This window comes from Pygoscelis adeliae, unplaced genomic scaffold (assembly GCF_000699105.1).
Source record: "Pygoscelis adeliae isolate BGI_AS28 unplaced genomic scaffold, ASM69910v1 Scaffold71, whole genome shotgun sequence".
Classification (NCBI taxonomy): Eukaryota; Metazoa; Chordata; class Aves; order Sphenisciformes; family Spheniscidae; genus Pygoscelis; species Pygoscelis adeliae.
In genome coordinates this window covers 12,089,415-12,109,264 of record NW_008824356.1, presented here as the reverse complement: position 1 = coordinate 12,109,264, position 19,850 = coordinate 12,089,415, and the positions used below count along the sequence as shown (strand labels likewise).

General features: G+C 41.0%; 1 protein-coding gene across 5 annotated transcripts in view; it reads left to right on the top strand.

The window, feature by feature from the left end:
• FOXN3 (forkhead box N3) overlaps nt 1-19,850 on the top strand; it is a 140,461-nt gene that overhangs the window by 65,486 nt on the left and 55,125 nt on the right. Inside the window, exon 5 of one of the 5 annotated variants that reach the window (XM_009319434.1) lies at nt 5,883-5,921. The exons of the other annotated variants lie outside the window; for them this stretch is intronic. Within the exon in view, the coding sequence (XP_009317709.1) occupies nt 5,883-5,921 (39 nt within the window). The remainder of the gene's footprint in view (nt 1-5,882; nt 5,922-19,850) is intronic. 5 annotated transcript variants of the gene reach the window in all.

The following is a 19,850-nucleotide window of genomic DNA, read 5'->3' as shown; positions in this document are numbered from 1 at the left end:
CCTCCATGGGTGGTAGGTTTGCTTGGATGGGGCTTTGTTCCATGATCTTCCCCGGCACAGAGGTGAGACTGACTGGCCTGTAGTTCCCCGGGTCTTCCTTTTTTCCCTTTTTAAGAATGGGGGTTACGTTTCCCCTTTTCCAGGCAGTGGGAACTTCACCGGACTGCCACGACTTCTCAAATATGATGGATAGTGGCTTAGCAACTTCATCCGCCAGTTCCTTCAGGACCCGCGGATGGATCTCATCGGGTCCCATGGACTTGTGCACCTTCAGGTGCCTTAGATGGTCTGAAACCTGATGGTCTCCCACAGTGGGTGGCTCCTTCATTCTCCTAGTCCTCGCCTTTGCCTTCTGCGGCTTGGGCGGTGAGGCTCGAGCACTTGCTGGTAAAGACCGAGGCAAAAAAACCCATGAGGATAGCTTGGCCTCTTCTCCTCTGGGAAGGCATTGTGTGCTCACTGTGGGCATTCAGTGCCCACTTTCATCTCTGACTGATGCTTCCAGCAGCCCATGCGTGATCTGCCTTGGTCCAGCTGCCATGGCTTTAGCTGGCACCACCTGTGAGGAGCTCCGGCAGGAAAGAGTTGGAAGACACTGTCTTCACAGGGTCAGGTATCACCAAAACCAGCATGAGACAGTGACTCCGGAGCTCGTTGCAGAGTAGAAATTGAAATTCTGGGCACTGCTGCTGCAGGCAAGATATCAACCCTTGATGCCCTCAGTCTAAGATGGTGGTATTCACATTTTAGTGTACTGGTATCTGACCATAACATGAGACTTTAAGGACATTGCCAAAGCACACGGATCACTTTATTCTTGGATGAGAATAGTAATTTATTTGAGAGAGCAAGAAAATTGCATCCCTAATTCTGAAAGTTTATTTTGTACAAAATGTGGACAGACCAGACCTGAGAAGTCCTACAGACAAAGATGGGGAACCAACTCGTTTATGAACACATGCACACATTTGTACAGAGATCTTTTTTCTTCTCTAATAAGCATGAGAATCCTTGAAATGACCAAACAGTTTGTTTAATCCATTGTCCTTTGAATAATTGTATGAAATGAGAGAGCAGATTTGGGACTTCACATTTCCAAGTGTTAGCTATTAATAGAAGCACTTGCTGAGGTGGAAATAAGCCAGCGGGGAGGAGGCAGAAAGGGGGCAACTGTTGCCAGTTTCCCTTGTGAAGGCTAAATCAGGATCGTCCCCTCTTATAAATGAAGACATCCAGCCTGCTTTTTTATGTTAATAGTGACATTAGGATAAAAATATAACAACAGTAAGGACCAGTTTCTTTGGACAACAAGTACTGCCCATACCAGCTACTCAGTCTTTTCTCTGGAGAGGTTTGGGAGGAGTTGTTCTTGTTACCTTCAAGATGGAAGTTGACAACAAATTCACAAGAGAAGACTCCTGCATGCATGCAGCCACATGTGTTTTCTCTCTAATAATGTGAAAAATTGGGATGTGTTTGTCAGCACCCACCAACAAACACCCAAGGGCCCCTGCAGGCACAGTGGGCTTCTTTCTTTTGGTGCAAATTCAGTTCATCTGCTCTTTCCACTGCACGAGCAGGACAGGTGCAAGTCCTGGGCATGTGGGGGAGAGGTGCAGCCTGTCCTGGGACACAAGGTATCCGTACCTGCTGGTGTTAAGAGGGGTGAGGAGAGGAGGAGCAGGGGAGAGCTGCAAGACAAGAGGATTCAGTAAGACTTACGTGCATTTAACTTTCAGAATTGCATGTCTTACACCTCAAAACAAAACTTGGAGAGAAATGCTCTGTTTTCTTCTACTATCTGGAGGTGCAAAAAAAACCTAACATGGCAAGGTAGCGCATATATATTACAGATAATTTAATATTATATAATAATTAAATGTAATGATGACTATAAGAAAAAAGGCCAAAAGTGATGCAAGACAGCCCAGCCTTAGGATAGGTAGACTTAGGTGCTGTGATCTGTAACATGACCTTGGGCAAGACCCTTATGCCCAAATCCAACTAAACATTAGTTTCCTAATGTGTATTTGGGCATCTCACGTTCCCCAAGAATCTAAACACTTTTTTTGCTTTGGGGTTATAATTGCATGATTTTCTGCTCTATGAAATGAGGATAATAATAGTGCTTCTCGCTGCCTAGAGCTGTCAGTCTACAAAATACTGGCTCTGTATCATATTCCAATGCTCCACTAATAGGAGAACCTTAAACAGGGTTTAAAAACTGTAAAAAGCAACAGTACTGTTTGTTACCTTTTGCAGGGAAGTGTGTTTTACGTTTGGGGGGGGCAGGGGGGATGTCCCATTGAAGTTTCAATTAAGCTCCTTAATCTTAGAGGTACACTTGGAAATTGACTCTTCAACTCCATAAATGACTTTTTTTGTGGAGTGTAGTTTTTCAGTGTCCAGTTTAGTTCCAATTTATTTATCTTCATCAGAAGAGCACCAAATCTTTTGACTTCACCATTTTTTCTCTTCAAATTTTGCTTCTCCAACCTCCAGTTCCACCCTCTTTGAAACTGTGGTGACAGTCATGCTCTGTGTTTGCTGGTGACTTGGCTTTGGTCAACCTATTGAATTAACAGCAAAGCTGCTCTATCTCCTTGTTAACGATAAATCACTTTTCATTCACATTGCATTATTATTTAAATCACATCACACACACACACACACCCCCCCCCCGAAGGGTACCTGACAGTCTCTTCAGGAGTTTCTTTTCAGGAAGATGATTCATGTGGTGCTTCCGTAGAGACCGAATATTTGAATAATTTATTTATTATTAGCATTCAGTGTGTTTGCAGAGGTATTATTGAAGAAGTAAAATTAAGTCAGAGGGGTTGTGCAGCATGTCCCTAAGGGAGTAATTTGAACAGCAGAGCTCTCCTTTGTTTGGGAAAGTGGGTAAAACCCTAGTGGGGCTGCTGGGGTCCTGAGGGTGCTGCTAAGGGCCCATGTTTGTGAGAGGATTTTAAAATGGCCTTAACACTGTGCATTCAATAAAAAAATCCCAGTGAGAGAGCATTTGCAGAGATTCATACAGAAATGGTCACTTTCGTGTGATATTTTTAGCTGTGTGTTCTGTGTAGGACATTTGTATAGAGGGTGCTATGCATTAGCTATGCAGTACGTATGTAGTCTTTTTATTCCTTTTTTTCTAGTTGAGTGTATAAGACAATAGCAAAAGCTGTAATTTATTAAGTGCCTGAAGTGTGGTCCTGTTAACATTGATGTTAGAACCATTAGTAAGGAAATGTGACCGCTGGCTGTTTATATTCCCTGTGACCAAAATGTCTGAGCTACCCTTGGCCTCTAAAGTTGAGAAGGAAGAAAACCGAACTGCGGCAGACAGATCTCGCTAATGGTAGATCACATTGCAGAGTACACAAAGATAAGTTAAATTCCTACCGTGCTTAAACTCAGTGACTTATGTTTTAGATCTGCATAGGTGTCTTCGCTATCTTTACAGATAACTTTGCTTATTTTCTAACAATCCCACGTAGTGACTTTGAAATTATTACTTCTGAGTGACTCAAGATTAAGTTTACTGGCTTTGTTTACTTTCCTTGATGACTGGAGGGTGTGGGTGAGTGCTGCAAGGCAAGTCCTACCGTGGTGCTAACCTTGGGCAGAGGAGAGGATACATCTGCGTGTACCCACCTGTTCTACCTTCAGCATCAACTGCGGTGTGAGCGGTGGCAGTAAAACAGCACTTCGCAATACACACCGAAGAGAGAAATAACTGCTGCTGCAAGTCCCCGCAGTGCTGGCCTGGCTGCCCCAATAACTAGTGTAGTGTAGGAAAGGAAGGGGAGGCTACTTAAAGTATGGAGGAGGTGAGGAGTGGATAGTCCTTGTCCTTGCCCAGACAGAGTTCAGTGCCCAGGTAACCTATAGGTAGCATTGCTTCAGGGATGCTGCTAAATGGCCTCAAATATGTTCTTAGCTTCTTTTCAGGTTGGTCCTGTAGGTGATGTGCTTGTGGCTTTGCAATTTGAGCGCTGGAATCCACTTCTTGTAAATCACTAGTAGCTGATCTCAGCTTTTTTAGGAAAAGTATTTTCTGTGACTGGCCCTTTAGGCATCAGTACAGGTGCTTTTGTCCAGAGCCATGTCCCTTTCCCCCCCACAAACATGCATATGGGACTGACTTACAGGTGGAAAACTGAGTGTGCCGCCCCTGGATTTCAGTTGGGTGAAGGAAGATGCAGACTAGATACAGCAAGAGAAATGGCAAGTTCCTGTTCAGTGGCTTTCTCCTTTACCAGGACTGCCATACATCCAGGGTTCCTCCGATGTTTTCCTTTCCCCACCAGGAGCTATAATCTGCTCAGAGCATGGGGTTGTTTGCCTGTGCCCAGGGTTTCTGGATGCCTGGCAGCATGGTGAGAGCATCTCCTAAGGGGCTGTCAGGTAGCTGGGAAGTCCTGGACGTGATCCCTGCAGATACAGAGACAAGTCTGGCAGCAGTTGGTGTCAGACCTTTTCTGTAGGTGGAATCTGGGACCAGGCCACCTCTGGCTTGGCTGGGGCTTAGAGTAGGAAATTTTAGTGGCCTATGACAGGGACATCACATACTACCAGTTAGATCCCATTTTATGACAGCAGTTCTCTGAACAAGTCACGGTTAGAAACGAGCGGTAAAATTTCTACGGTAACTTGGAAAATGGTAATGTAAAGATTTATTTTCCGTAACTGTGAAATTATTGTGATTATTGCCATCAAAATCTCTGGGCTTACGAGCCGGAGCATATGCTCCGTGCTGAGGCCTGTGACTGTTAGGCATTCCTAAAATGTGAAGGTGGCTGATATTAGAAGTAATCTTGGCTTTCGTAATTGTAGAGTCTGTTCGAAAGCACAGCTATGAGAGAAGTGTAAGCCTGTGCTTACTAACTTGTAATTTACTAACATGTAACAAGTGCTTACATGGAGATCACTAAAATAAGAATAATATTGCAGTTGTGTTGCTACGAGCAGTTTTGGTGACATGCAGACTGCTATGAGCAAGGGAAAGCTGTTGTGAAGTTGGGCTGTTCCTTGACTGCATGTCAGGTTTCTTGAGACAGACCTATATTGAGACAATTAAAACAGAAGCTCTGGGAATTTTTAAGATGCTGGCTTGCTATGACCTGCTTGTGTGATGGACAGTTACATGTTTTTGGATTCCTGGGGAAACCAAAGCTTCAGAACTAGTAAACAGAAGAAAATGATGGGAAAAACAGTGATGGTGATCAAGTCCAAGCAATGTTCATGTCTTGTGTTTTTTGTATGCTGTCTGTGTTGTTGTTCATGGTTAACATTGGCAATAATTTTTCCTCTCTAACATGCTAAGAATTTCTCCCCGCTGGTCAGAGCAGATCTCTGTGCTGCTGGTTAAAGATTGGTAAGTTTTTGGTTCTGTAAAAGGCATTTCTTAAACATGTAGAAGAAATGGCAAATTAATGGAAATGGCATATTATTAAGTGAGCTTAATTTTATCTGAACAGTTGAGAAAACTAGAGGCTATCTTAAATTGGAAGGGTGGTCAGTGGTGTGCACATTTCACTGCTGTGCGTTATTTAAGCTAAATGTGAAAAAAATCCATTAGTTTCAGATACTGGAATAAATCTTACCACTAGAAATTCTTCAGTGGTACACTTGAGAGTATGCAGAGCTCTGGGATGGCCAAGTTCATTATTACAACGGTGAATGCACCACTTGATTTTCCTGCAAGTTATAACAGACTCAAAACTGAATTGGGACTAATACCAACCACAAATTAGTAAATAAAACATGACTTTTCTTTAAATTATTTTAGGACAACCTCCATCAATTTGGAAATACCATTATAGGATCCTTGGCTGCTTCTTACATGTTATTTCTCTTAGTTTCCTTTCTCTTTATAGGTCAAAGTCTCACAGTGGTTGCAATTGCATACAATAAAGGTAATAAATTCTCTTTCTCTCTGACAATATTTATTTCTATGTCTAGCCCATCATACTGCTGTCTAGTGCACGAGAAGGATAAGGTGAAATTGAAATTAAAATTGTTCACAGAGTGATGGGAAATTCCAGTTGTATATATGTATGTGGATACATATATCCACAATTTGAATGAAGATACTAAGAACACTTCCTGCATATCTTTCATTTTCATATTTCTACAGTACATCCTTGCTTTGCAGCTCTTAAACATAATTTATTTATTTTGTGTGAATACATACATTGTTTTTCTTTATAATAAAATAGGATATGCTGCTTTATGAACCACATGTTGAGTTTCAGCACTTAGTTTCTGATACTAATATATTAAGGAAGTTGTTTTCTCCTGAGAAACAGGAACAGTAAGTTGTTTCTTCTGGAGATAAAAAAATAAAATAGCTAAGGCCAAACCACCTGATCAGCTCTGTGTGTACAAATATGTCTGTGCCCTTGTGTATATTTAAATAAATGCATTTAAATATAAACGTGTGGTTATCTGATGTATTGAACATGTACAAAGAAATACACAGTTATGTAGAAGAATACCCCTTTTGGTGCTAGAGATTTGGTGTGTCGGCCCTGTTCTCGTAAACTCTGAAACCTGTCCATGGAGGAAAAATTACCTGTAAATATGTTCTAATGTTTTTCTGGGAAACACTGATATTTCCATTCTTGTTTGGAAATGTTTTCTCTGTTATCCAAATGCTATGCTTGAGATATCACTACAGCAACATACTAAGTCTTATTATTTTTTTCGTGACAAATATTGTCCTTCCCACCACCATGTGTTATAGCTCTCCCTTTTTCCCAAATTTTTTCTCTGTAAACATTTTCTTCTCTCTAGTACTTTGTGTTTCTGTCAGTCATCCCTTTTCGTCCTTTGGAGCAAATCTGAAGTTGTTCCCTTGATGATTTTTTCCTCCTCTCTCCCCTTCAGGCGGTTCCAGTTTTCATCATTGCAGCTGGCATTGCTAATGCTTAAGGCAATTTGGAGTTAAAAAAATTAGGTGTACTGTAAAATTTTATTTATTTTTTAATAGATTAGTTTAATCTTACACTGCTGTGAGTTTGTGTTGACTTTTCCCCCCCTAATTCCCTTGGATGTCATTATGTCAGTAACAACTTACTCTATTACCAAACAAAGATCGGTTTCTGTATGTGTCTCAGGTAGAAAACACCTTATTCACTGTATGATGTCTAGAGAGGTCAAGGTATACTTCTGCATCTGTCTCTTGCAAATTTTGCTATAGTGGCTGGTGAGAGATGAGACTTTTTTTGTTTATTTTTAATAATATCGCAACTTGCCTTGGTCACGCTGATAAACCACAAGAATAACTAGGTGTACATTTTCAAACGTTGTAGAAATGAGTTAGTGGCTTAAAAGCATAAAATAGCAAATGCTGGCCAAGATGCATGATCGATTAAGAAATTAGAGAATTTTATTTATTTATTTTATTGGGTTGTAGTCAGTCTCTGAGGTGTTCTGTCTATTTGGTTTTGCTTCTTGGCTTTTCTAGATAGTTCCTTTTACTGTGTCTGTAACTTTGCTGCTTCTTTAAATGGGTTGCAGTATCTTGCACAAATAATCTGTTTCTACCATTTCTGTGCAAATGAAGCCGGTGTAGTATTTATAAGAAGATGAAGCCTGAAACATGTGAACCGGTGTCCGAGTAAGGGTTTGACACGACTGGTGCGGAGTACAGCACTGACACTTGTTCTTAGTGCTTTGGACAGTATTCATCACTGACAAGGCAGCCTGTGTACGACATAAGTGCTCAGAGTGCAGTTTCATACAGAAAGGCAAGAGAAGCAGCTTGGTACAGTCTACTCAAATTGATATTTAAAATACCTAGCAAACCTTTAATTTCTCTATACTATCTGTTGAACCGCTTAATGCTCGGAGGCAGAAATGAGAGGGGGCAGAACTGGATGGGGATAGAACCTAGCGAGCACACGGTGCTGCAAGGTCACGACTCCCTGGCTTTTCTGTTCAGTCATGATGGGGCTAGCAGAGCTCCAATTACTTCTGAAGAACAGGATCCAAATTTACTGGAAGATTTCTGAAATGAATCCTTCTGAAAGTTTGTTGCTAGGATCAGCAGTTACTCTCTTGCCAGACATGCAAATGCATATAGGTCATTTGCATCATGATTTATTTTGTAAATATTTCATGATTTGACTGCTATCTTTAGAGATGCCCCCTCTGACTACATGTAGATGTTTTTCTTGAAGAGTGACACACATTAAACTCCTCCAGGTAGCCCTTAGTTTCCACCCTTGGGAGGGCAGCGAGCAAAGATTGTAAGACAAACATCTGAGTTTTTCACTGATATTTTACTTTCTCTGTGATTAACCGCAACAACAAATCTTAAATGTTTGTTTCGCAAGAGGAGGAAAATGAAATGTAAAGGTCCAGATGAGATTTGCTAGTACACAAGACTGCTGAACAGCTGTTTAGCAATCCATGGATTGAGTAAATAGCTTAAGATGATGATAGTGAACTACCAGTCTAACTAAAGGCATCCCTCGTTTTTTTGAGTGTATCTGAACAAATAGCGACGTTGTGGCAGTACTTTGAATGGAATAATAATATCGTCCACTGAAGATTAGTTTAAAATAATAATAAAGAAAAAATGTACCTTAGAACAGATCTGTTATGTGAGAACAGATCTTAAAGTATACAGTTCCTCTAGATGTTTTATTCAGCTGGTAAGCCTGTTTTGTAAGCTGAAATTCTTTTCCAGATAATATCCTAGGGGAGTGTGCTCCGTAAGCCTGACAGGAGGAGGGACAGCTTTATAGACCCGAGACAATACGCAAAGAATCTTAAAACTGCTTCTTGGAACAGCCTGTAACCTGCAATTTGGGGCACACCCAAGTATTGCAGCGGCTGGCCAAAGGTCCTAAGAGAGGAGAGGAGCTGCGAGCTTCAGCAGTTCGTGCTGCCTGTCTGCCGCCTTGGAAAACTGGTTTGAAAACAACTAGATGTGGTTTCATTTTGAACTCTTAACTCACGTGAGCAACTGTGTCTGTAAATGTGTAACCCCTCCGCCACGCTTTGCACACGTCAGGTTATTTTACTTATATTACGTCACAAATAATTTCATGAAAATTGGAATATTCTTGTCAAAGGACATGAATTGTGTGAATCACGGTGTGCCAACTCTAATTAGCATCATGAGCCTCTACTTGTATGTCTGTGTTAGTTAAAACAGGCACCTGCACTGCTGTTTGGAACTGCCTGTTGTGTTCAAGTGCAGCACCCGACGCACTTGAGGCATTGTCTTATTACAGGTGTCTTTTTCAACACCTCAGCTTTCCTGGATTCTTCATTTAGGTTGTTTCTCCAGTATTTATTAACCAAAAATCAGGAAGCGAAATGCTGTTGAATTTACATAGGAAGCCAACAAGCTGAAGCCTGTAGAAGTTCTTCCCTGCAGGCGTGACATTTGGTCATTCAGAAGCAAAAAAAGCCCGTGTGATAAGTAGCTCCAGGTATGCAAACTGCGTGTGAAATAATAAATGACGGTTTCCCCTTGTCCTCACTGGTTGGAAAGCGGCAGTTGCCTTTGGCCGGGAGACTGGCAGGGAGTCAGTCAGCCCTTCTTGGGGAAGGTCGTGATCTTCAGCTGGCTGGTGCCAGGAGGCCCCTGCAAAGGGGCAGAGCGAGGTGGCCTCTGTAAAAGGAAACAGTCTCTGAGTTTGATCCCACAATTCGCGTGAGCAGCTACCGTTCTCAAAAGAGGCGATCTGAAAAGCAACGTTCAGACCTGCGAAAGGAGAAACTGGGTTGGGTGGTGAGGACTAATTGGCGTAAACTACGGTTAATGTTAAAGATATCTTTAGAAATGCCCCATTGCATCCGACTCACCTGTCTGAGAATTTGTATGTACATTTTCCTCACCTGGATTCCCTGAGCTGGCAAGGAAGTTTTACATTGAGTACTTAGTTTCCTAAATGACTCATGATTTACCTAATTCGCATGAATTCAGGACAAATGCTGAAGATTGGGAAGATTTTGACATGCTGTTCTTGTTACACCAACACAAAGATTCGTCCCAGCTTTTGTTGCGCTGCTTTGTGGTGGTGGTTTCACAACTCGTATTTCTTCTACACTTGCTGAACCCCGTCAGGCTGCTGTTCTGCCATAATATATGCTACAGACAAAGCTGACTGTCAGTTACGTTAATTAGCTATTGGTAGTGATTTGTCTACTACAAGTAGAGTATAGGCTGGGGCGGGGGGAGCTTATATCTTTCCATGCAATTTTAATTCAGCTCTCCTGTTATGTGTACTTTAGGATACAGTTCCTCTTACTATGTAACGGCTTAATCTTTTTCTTGCCATTAGCCTCCTGCTTTATTCAGTGCATTAACTGTGGAAGCTGAGATTTGGGGGGCTACTGCAAATATACCGAAATGTAGCGTTTCCAGGCTTTTAAGTGCTTCACCTTTTGGTGGGTGGAGCTGGGCTTGGGGTTTTTTGGTTCTGCCACCTTCATGACTTTCATTTAGGTTAGTTATTTGTATATGTAAGAAAATCTAGACTACTGGTTCTGCCATGCTTTTGCACACTGCATGCCAATTCTGTATGAGATGGAATGAGTTTGTTTATTATATTATCTGAGGTGCTCAAAAAATAATAAAAAAGGAACTCTTAAGCATCCATTCTAAAAGTTTGAATCTACTCAGGTAGAGACTGAGGTATCCATTTAACAAAAAAGATTATTCTGTTGCTTAGTTGTTTAGCTGGGGGGTTGTTCCCTTTCCCTCTGCCCATTACACGTGCTGGTGCCATTATTTGTTATTTCCTTCACTGAATTTGAAACTCTGGGTCAGTTTCTGTTATCAAGGAAAACCATTTGCATTTTTTAGGACTTCATAATGTGGTCGCTCTGACAGAAGTATAATATATGATACCTAAGTTTATTTAGGCAGTACTTTTCTGTAGGTGGCATGGCACTTTGCAGAAAATCAAAATGACAGACCTTTGCCCTGCAATATCCGGAGTCTAAATGTAACATGTCTAAATAGACCCCTTAGATATTTTTTTTTGTCCTCAAAAATTATGAAATATTTTCAACAATGTTAAATTACTTGGATCGTGATAATAACTGAGCAGTTGCCGCATACAGCACTTCTCATCTTCAAAATACTTTAAAGCATTATCTAATTAAATCACACAGCACCCTTTTTAGTGGGTTTGGGTGAGCACCAGTACCGCTGACTTAAATGGAGAGTTTGAGCAACTTCTTCAGGGCAAGCCTGTGCCCATCAGGTGTGGCAGGAGGCACAGGATCCCTGATCCCTCCTTGATTCCTGCATACTTTTTAAAAATCCATCTTGAGAGAGATTCCCATCGTAGTCTAGAAACATGCCCCAGAATTCTTAAGTATCTGCCTGTACGTTTTGGACACTGAGTTTTGGAGGCCTGAATGAATAATTGCACGGTCTCTCAGTTTGGTAGGAAATTTGCCATAGGTTTTCTGTGTTGGTGATGGACATTTACTGCAAGATTGCTTCACAGAAGACCAGAAATAGGCAGGTGGTAAAGGGGATGAAAGACCTTCTTGCACTTGGCCAAGTGAGAAAGTGCACATCATGACCAAGGAGTGGGGAAAGGAACCGGGGATTATCTGTCTGAAGTGGTTGTAAATCCCATTAGTACTTGCATGACCAGAGAGAGTATCTTTTTATCTCCGATAATCTGTATGACTCTTTACTGCAGGCATGGCTGCTGTGTAAGATCTGGGCTAGCTTCCATGTGACAAACCCCAGTGACATCTTCTGCTGTGGGTTTCTGAACTTTGGCCTGTAAACTCTCTGAAATTTCGGCCAGCAGACTAAGGACTTCTCAGGTGTCGTTGCTCGGGTGTCTGTGCTGGCAGCTGGGGCTGCACATTCGCGTGCAGCTCATTCTGTCCGTACAGCTGTTGGAGCAGTCACATAAGCGAGTATGAGGTCTGTCATTTCCTGCAGTATTTTCTCTATTTAAAGTACTCGAATCGCAGAGCACTCAAATTAAGCAGTTCATGCACTTTGGAATTGAAGAGACTGCCTTGGAGAAACTCTCCAACTGCAGCTGAATTAATGCTAACGAGGGCCTGAGGATTGCTAGAAATACGAGCGAGTGGATGAGGGACTGAGAAACCTGGCAGAGTTTCAGAATGCAAGGGTGGGGTGGCTGGGGAGCTTTATCTTATCTAAATGGTAATTTCTATTCTGTACGTTAATTAAAACACATAGTGTACAAACGAGCATTTAGGAAATCTTTCGGAGGATCTTTTCCTAAGGGGATGTTTTGGAAGTAAATTGTGAGTTGCACATGCCTGCTCAGTGCAGCCTCTGAGAACTGCATTGAAGCAAACGGTCCAAAATATATTCTCTCTTTAAGCAATGGGGTTTTATGTATGTTGACAGTTTTGGAGGAACTTTTTATTTTGTTCTTAATAATGCGGTTTGGGTATCCTCATTCTCTCAATGAGGAAGGAACAAAACCATGTTTGTCAAATCAGTAGAGATTAACACAGTGAGATAGAGGAATCTGGTTCAAGAATACAGAAAGGAGTCCTCAGTTTTAAAAGAAAATTTTTGATAGCAGTTAAGAAGTTTTACTTATTTCTTAATGTTTCTTCTTTGTGAAGACTACTTGAACAAACTTATCCAGGAACAGGTTTGGATGAGTTAAACATGTTATAGGTGGGTCTGATTGTGTATTTCTGGTAAGTGTAGAAACAAGGTTCCCATTTAGTAATCAGAAAATGTTTACATAGGAGTCATGTTTTTCGTTATCTTGTCACTTTTGCTTTCTTTGCTGTCTTATTGTGCATTCATGATTCTGATTTGTATGCATCCTTGCTTCTGCGTAACAGCCCATATTCTGTGTCTCGGGTGGAATGATCTCATGCACCAGCAGAGGTGGGTACTGCTGATATTTTATTTGCCACTTTGCCTTTTTATGGAACATAGGCACATACTACCTCAAAAAAACAACAAACCAATCCCCCTGCAAAATATTTATCACTTGAAAAACTGTAGAATTTCTCGGATTCTTAGTAATTGCAATCACCTCAGGTGTAGCAAATGAATAACAATGAAAGCCAAATAACAGTCTTCTGCTGGGTTTAGAGGCAGGGATTTTGTTTTTTTTAAACTTTGCAGAGGGACAAATATTTCCTGTCATGGGAAAAAGAAGTTACAAGTGCCTGTGCGGAATTAAAAGGGATTTGGAAATGAAATGGAACCCTGTGCCCTAAATATGAAATTGCATGTGGTTTGCCTGGGCATTTCAGGAAAATCCACTGTCCTAATCTAATCCAAATAATAAGATTTTTGGATTAGGGTAGGCTATAGTCATCAAAACCAGAACAGGTAGAGATAATTTTTGTCCAGTCTAGACCCTCTCTTATTATGCCTAGGTTATTTTTCCTATTTATAAACCTCTGTATCTTTTCCTTCAATGATTAATCTACAGGCAGAGTGCAAAAGTTATTAAGGCTAGAAACAGACAAAAAGATAAATGCTGACCTTTCTAATTGGCTCTTGAAACCTGAAATATTTACCGCTTGGAGGATTAATAATGTTTGTGGAATGATTTGTCATCCAAACTAAGTATTTCTTGCTTCTTCATGAAGCCATGCTAACCTCAGATAAATAAATACCTGCTGGTGCCTCCACGTAATGGATTTTTCGACATCATCGCAGAAAGAAATCTTACTTCCAAGTGATTCACAATAAACTTCAGTAGCCAAACGTACTTTACTGTTGGTTCCTCGCTTGCTTTGCTGAGTGCGATCCTGGCTGGAAATGAATGGTTCGCTTCTTTATCTGAAGTCTTTGGCACCAGGAATCAAGACTTAATCATTCTCTGCATTGATGGGTAGCAGAGCATAACGGCTCTCTCAAAGCTGACAGGGTGGTATTTTGTTCTTTGCTCGTGTTCTCTGGAGTTAGTGGAAAGGGCTATAAAACCTGTGATTCTTTGCTCCGCTGTGGATTAGGGGTTTTCAAGCATAACTTGGAGATTTTTTTTCTCTCCGTTAGTACTGAAGCTGAGATGTCTGGTAGTACCCTAAAAAGTATAACGATGTCGCCACTGAGAACATGCTTGTTTTTACTGTGTTCTGCAAACTAGCTAGGATTAACTATGTGCATTGCACTGTATTACAGCGAGTTTTATTAGCAGAGGATAACAACTTCAGCATTTTACTGACAAATCTATAGTCTTCCCTCACAATAAGGACTTGGTAAATGTGATGAAACGGATTGCCTTTGTTGGAGTGTTGGTCTGTTAAAAGTGACTGTGAAAAGAAAAGAATGCCAGAAAGTACTGTACTTTTACAAAGGGGGGGGGGAAGGCAAACATAAAAAAACAAAAAGACCTTTCCTGTGGCTTTGTTGCTGTGATAAATGCAGTGGGTTCCAGGGACTTCTGAAAATGAGTCTTTAAAACTGACCTGACAGATGAAAGTGCAAACACTGAGCTAATCTTGAAAAGCAAGTAAAATCACATTGTATTTGGCTTTAAAAGGAATGGTAAACTCTATCCTGCTGGGCCCCTGATGGATAAATGAACATTGATGTTTCAGAATCGAAGTAGCCCGTGTAAATTCAGTCCTACGTGTTATGTAACAGCTGAGGATTTTAGGAGAATTATGACATAAAAGCCTGATTCTTATTTAATAAACTGATCATTAATTGCAGTTTAACAGTTCACTTCTGGAGTGAAATGAAGAGTAACTTTGCAGCTCTTCTCATTTTAATTGCAGCATCTGTTGCAAGCCTAACTTTCTCTTCCCTGACAGAGTATTTTGCTGCATTGATGCTGTATACATATTATTGGCAGTGTTTTAGCACAGCTTGGTTGTTTATTTTGGGGGGGTGATACGTGCCCACTCCATGAGACACTGACCAGTTTGCTCAGGAAAAACAGCAGGAGCAAATTGTTGATCCACTCTAGCTGGTTTTGATCATGGTTTCCTAGCTGTGCTTTTCCTTTTTTTCCCCTCTCTCTTCTACCACTTCCAATTAAATCATGTAACTGTAGAGGAGGGCACATGTCATTGTACCAGCGTTATAAAAAGATGATTTTGTAGGTCACTTATGATTAAATTTGCTCAGAAGCTCTGCTGTGGCTGATGGAGGGATCCATCAGTAGCTAGCAAGATCTCCAATCAAAAGCTTCAAATAAGGTGCCAACTACTTAAAGTTTGGGACGACCTATCAATTGCACATCTGAATCTGCTGTGGCAGCCGCTTCAACTTTGAAGTTATTGCTCTGAAGTGAGAAGTAGGCTCGCACTCTGAAAATGTTTGAACTTTTGAATTGCCTCCATTTCTGCAGCAGCCACTGACTGAATCAAGAAAGAAGAATGGGCGTTTCATATTTACACTTCCCAAGGCATGATGTCCTGTCCTAGAAGGGAGATTGTGGAAACGGATGCAAGTGTTGTAGAGAAGGAAGAGTTAGTACCTGAGCTGCTAGATAAAAATAAAAAAATTAGCAATGACCCAAAACACTACATGGGAGATCAATTAAAAAGGGAAGAAAGTCAGTATTACCCTGTTGAGCTAAAACCAGAACATCTTACAACTTCAGAATATATTCAGAACAATATATTCTTCATATATTTTCCAAGAATAATTAACCTCAAACTTTGCAGTGAAGAACTGAGCTTCCTGTTGTATGAATAAAAATTTACGTTTCCTGAGAGGGTAAACAAATTCAAGATAATGATGCTCCAGGTTTGATGATAATTCCTGCAGTCATTTTCTCCTGCGGCCGTTAGTGGAATAAAAGGAAACTGGTTCCTCTTACTTGAGTCTGTGGTATAAGGCACTGTTCGCAGCAAGCAGTGCAGGGGTGTTGGTAAGAGTAGTCTTGGGCAAATTTTTGCCATTTCTTTTTAGCTGGAAAATCTGATATTTCCCCCCCTAACCTTTTGACAGTGTTGATTTGCTTAGTTTTTGGAGAAGTCCTAATTTCACACAGACACGTTAATAAAGAAAAAAAGTTTGCACAAGATTTGCACTGTGCGTATTTACTAGTGTTGATGCAGAGCACAGTCTTCCAGTGCTGCCATGTCTAAATACAGGTTTTAATTGTTCTCCTTCTTTTATAAGGGAGCGGTATATCAACTAATACAGCAGAATAAAAGCTTTCACCTACACAGTTTATGAATAATAGTACTAAAGCCACTTCTTTGTTGCCCATGTGTGGAGTCCTGATACCAACCTGCACATCTGGTACACAGTGCAGTGTGATTGCTGGTGGGCTAATCTGTAGGGACAGAAACACCAGCAGTGATGTTCAGCTATGTCACATGAAGAACCAGTTGTTTGGCCCCTGGAACTCTGTTGAGTTACAGGAGCTTTCACCAAAGGATTTCTCAGTAAAGGAAATGTAAAGAAAACTTTCCAATAAAGGCTGAGAGTTTGCTGTGGGAGTTAGTGCTGACAAATCCCTTTGATGTAGCCGTAGTTTGAACAGGCAAAAAAGAGCTCTTTCCAAAATATTAGCATAAATTGGGGGCTTTAAGCTTAATTAGGGCATGTATGTTGTAAAATAAATTGCAGGGGGGAAAAGTTTCCACCTTATTTTTAATTATATTTGTACAACTTTTTATACAGTAATTATGTGTTTTACTCTGAACATTGAGTTATATTGGGAAGTAAATGGTATAGGCTGAGTCTGAATTTTAAGTGTGAGCAATGTTTAAAAAGCAATTAACGCAGAGAGGTGTGCTGGGTGATAAATGGGGGAGGAGGCAAGCAACTGAAAGTGAAATGATCTTGCTGTAACAGTTTAATGTTCAAGAGGTGCAGTAGGGAAATGACTCCTGCATCACCTGAATTTCTGCTGGGCTTTTGCACAAGGCGTATCCTGTGGCAGCGTAACATTTGTATGCGAGGCTTCAGCTGGCAGCTTTGGCTTTCCCAGTGTCTTTACTTTGCCCACAGTATTGACATGTGTTTAATTACATAAACATCATTTACTGAATATAATATAACTTTAATTATAAAAAGTTTAGGTTTTATTGTGGTTTTGGAAGACATTAGAGAAGTGATATTTCTATCCATCTAACTTTTCCTCCTAGTGACTCACGGACCTTTATGCAGCACTCTGATAGTTGTATGATTTACAGCCAGGGCACATGTTCAAAAGTAAACACGCTGAAACTGAAGAGGTTGCAGCAGTGCTATCATGTTATCTAAGGGGCCTTTTGACTACTAATCAACTTTAAAAATTTTCTTTGTATGCAGTTCTCTTGTCCATGCTGATGTATCTGACTGCCAGTCACATTACCGGGGGCAACAAGCGTACGGTAGGAGGAGAACAGACCCCATGGCTTTTATTTAGTTGGATCTTTCAAGCAAGCATTTCCCTTCCTTCCAGAAACAACAGGCAAAACCTGAAGTAACAGAATTTGTGAAGTAAATTTAGGGAGATGCAATGGGTGATGAGTCATTACTTCAGTTCAGTTTCTATATTTTGAAATGTTTATTTTGTCTGTATCCTTAAAACTCTTCCCAAATGTTGGAACGGTTTTAATCCTTTCTTGTGATTTACCAAAGTTAGGGAGAGTAAGTTATGATACTGATTCAATTTGCCAAAAGAAATAAAATTAAGTTTCCATCCTGTTTTGAAAACTCATTTCTTTAAAGACCTTCCAGGTCTTTAAGCTTCTAACTCTTGCAAGTGCAGTAGAAATGATTTAATATGCAAAGCAGCAATATTTTGAAATATGAGTAACTTTTTAAAGCATCACTGCAATTACTATATTTAAAAGTACTTATTTGGAAATAATTTAGAGCACTTTTTCTTGCTTGATGGGTTGTGCTATGTTTTATTCTACCAGAAGTGCAGAGCTGCAGCTGTACCTCCTGAGCACTAGTCTTGGGTGAGTTTTGTGTTGGTGAGGGTTTGTTAATGTGGTTTTACAGGTAAATTCTCCTGGCAAGAACACTGCATACCACCAAAAGGCATTTTTGCTGGCACAGTTGCATTTACTAACTAGAGTATGTCTTCAGAGGCATCACCAAATACAAATTGGCACGCGGTGACTCTCTCTGTGTTACTCTGAAGCAGCACTCCCTCACCAAGCCTGGGTACCTGCTTGGGTTGTGATTCGGTTCCTTGGGAGTGTGAGATGGTGCATGCCAGGATCGTGCCCCAGCCCTGCTGCACTCTGCTCGCCCCTGGTTTCATCCGAAGGTGACGTGGATGTGTCCCTCCCCGGCGGTGGGACGGGATCCTGCTGCACTGGGACATGCAGCAGTAGGTGAGCGCTGACCCGGGGGGACCCCACCAGCATATGCCAACTATACCTGGGCAAGAAGTTGGAATTGGCGAGTGTGTTAGTGTATTATTTATTCTTATTAAAACTGGAAAATTTCTTAGCATTGTTACTGCTGAACAGCTTCATGGTTGTGCAGGTAAGACTGCCTTTTGGGGAAGAATTGCCGCTATTAAAGCATTTGAGAGCACAGTGGTAGTATCAGCGCTAAGCAAAACTCTGTAGCTATAGATTAGATCACAGCTGTGATGGAAAGATTTTACCGGGAAGGACTGTTTATTCTGGTACACTGCTACACACCTTCCCCATGTTTGTGTAGTTTGTTGGCTCTTTGCTGTCTCTCAACAAAAGCTACTCCGGACCACTGTTGCTATCGCTGAAAATGGAGCAGATCTTCGAAACCAAAAGGCTTTCTGGTTTTCAAGTTTTGGCAGTCATCGAGGAGGGCAGAAAATCAATGCTGCCAGTGGCAAAGCACCAAACAAGCAGGGGGAATAAATCCGACTCTAAGGCTCAGAAAAGGAGGTTACAAGGATTCCCTGTGCCAGGTTATGGTTAGTTATAGTGGTTTTTATTTAGGACCAAAGACTCCATATACATTTGTAACCAGTTGCTTATAATGTAGAACACTTCTGTTTTCAGTAATATTCAAATACATTGTATGTTGGAATTTCTTTGCTGTAATTAGTTTAAAATATAGGCATAAAGGAATAGAGTTTGGCGGGTTTTTTTTTTTTCAAGTCCTTGTTTCTTAAAAAATTGCTTATATCAAATGTGTTTAAAAATGTTTTGGTTTATATTGCCAGTTTGAAGTGCAGATCAAGTCAGCATTGCAGCAGCCACCATGTATAGAAGTATGAAGAACATCTTTTTGTAAATATCAGTCGATACATCTCCGAGTGTTTTATGGAATGTAACATAAAAGGCACATTCCTTGCCAAAACTTCTTTGTGCTGGGCTTCTCTCTAATGTAATTTCCATCAGTTAAAGAATAAAGAGAGCATGTTTTTGGGCCCATTTTGCTTGGCAGTGCACAAAGGAAAAGAAGGTTGGGGGGGGTTGGGAGTATTATTTCTCAGCTACTTCACACAAAGAAATACTGTACTGCTTTCAGAAATTTCTTAGTACAAATGCCTCCTGTCACGGGCGATCAGTGTTACACCATTTTGACACAGCTGTACAGAATACTGCAGCATGTTATAAAATTGTTGTCCTGGACTCAGTACAGGAGGGCTGGAACTGGGCAAGAGCCCTAGGTCTGATTTTCCGTACTCACGTGGGTGCTAATTGTGGAGCAAGAATCATTTCAGTGAGTGGCTCTTCTGAAACGGCGTCGTCTAATGCAGTGCACTTAAAGGACGAGGCTCACCCAGTGCAGAGCTACTTGGAGCGGGGCTGGCTTGGAAGGACCGGGGGTGTCTGTCTCTCTGGGTCTGTGCAGTCATGCGTGCTGTCTTGCAGGAAGGAGTAAGAGACATCCTCCATCGCTTGCACAGCACTCACGTTGACTTTGCCTTCTGATTTTGTTCAGCATGTCTCTATCAGAACCCTGATTGTTCAAAATCTGCTTGGTTGTTCTTTCCCTCGTTTGAACTTAA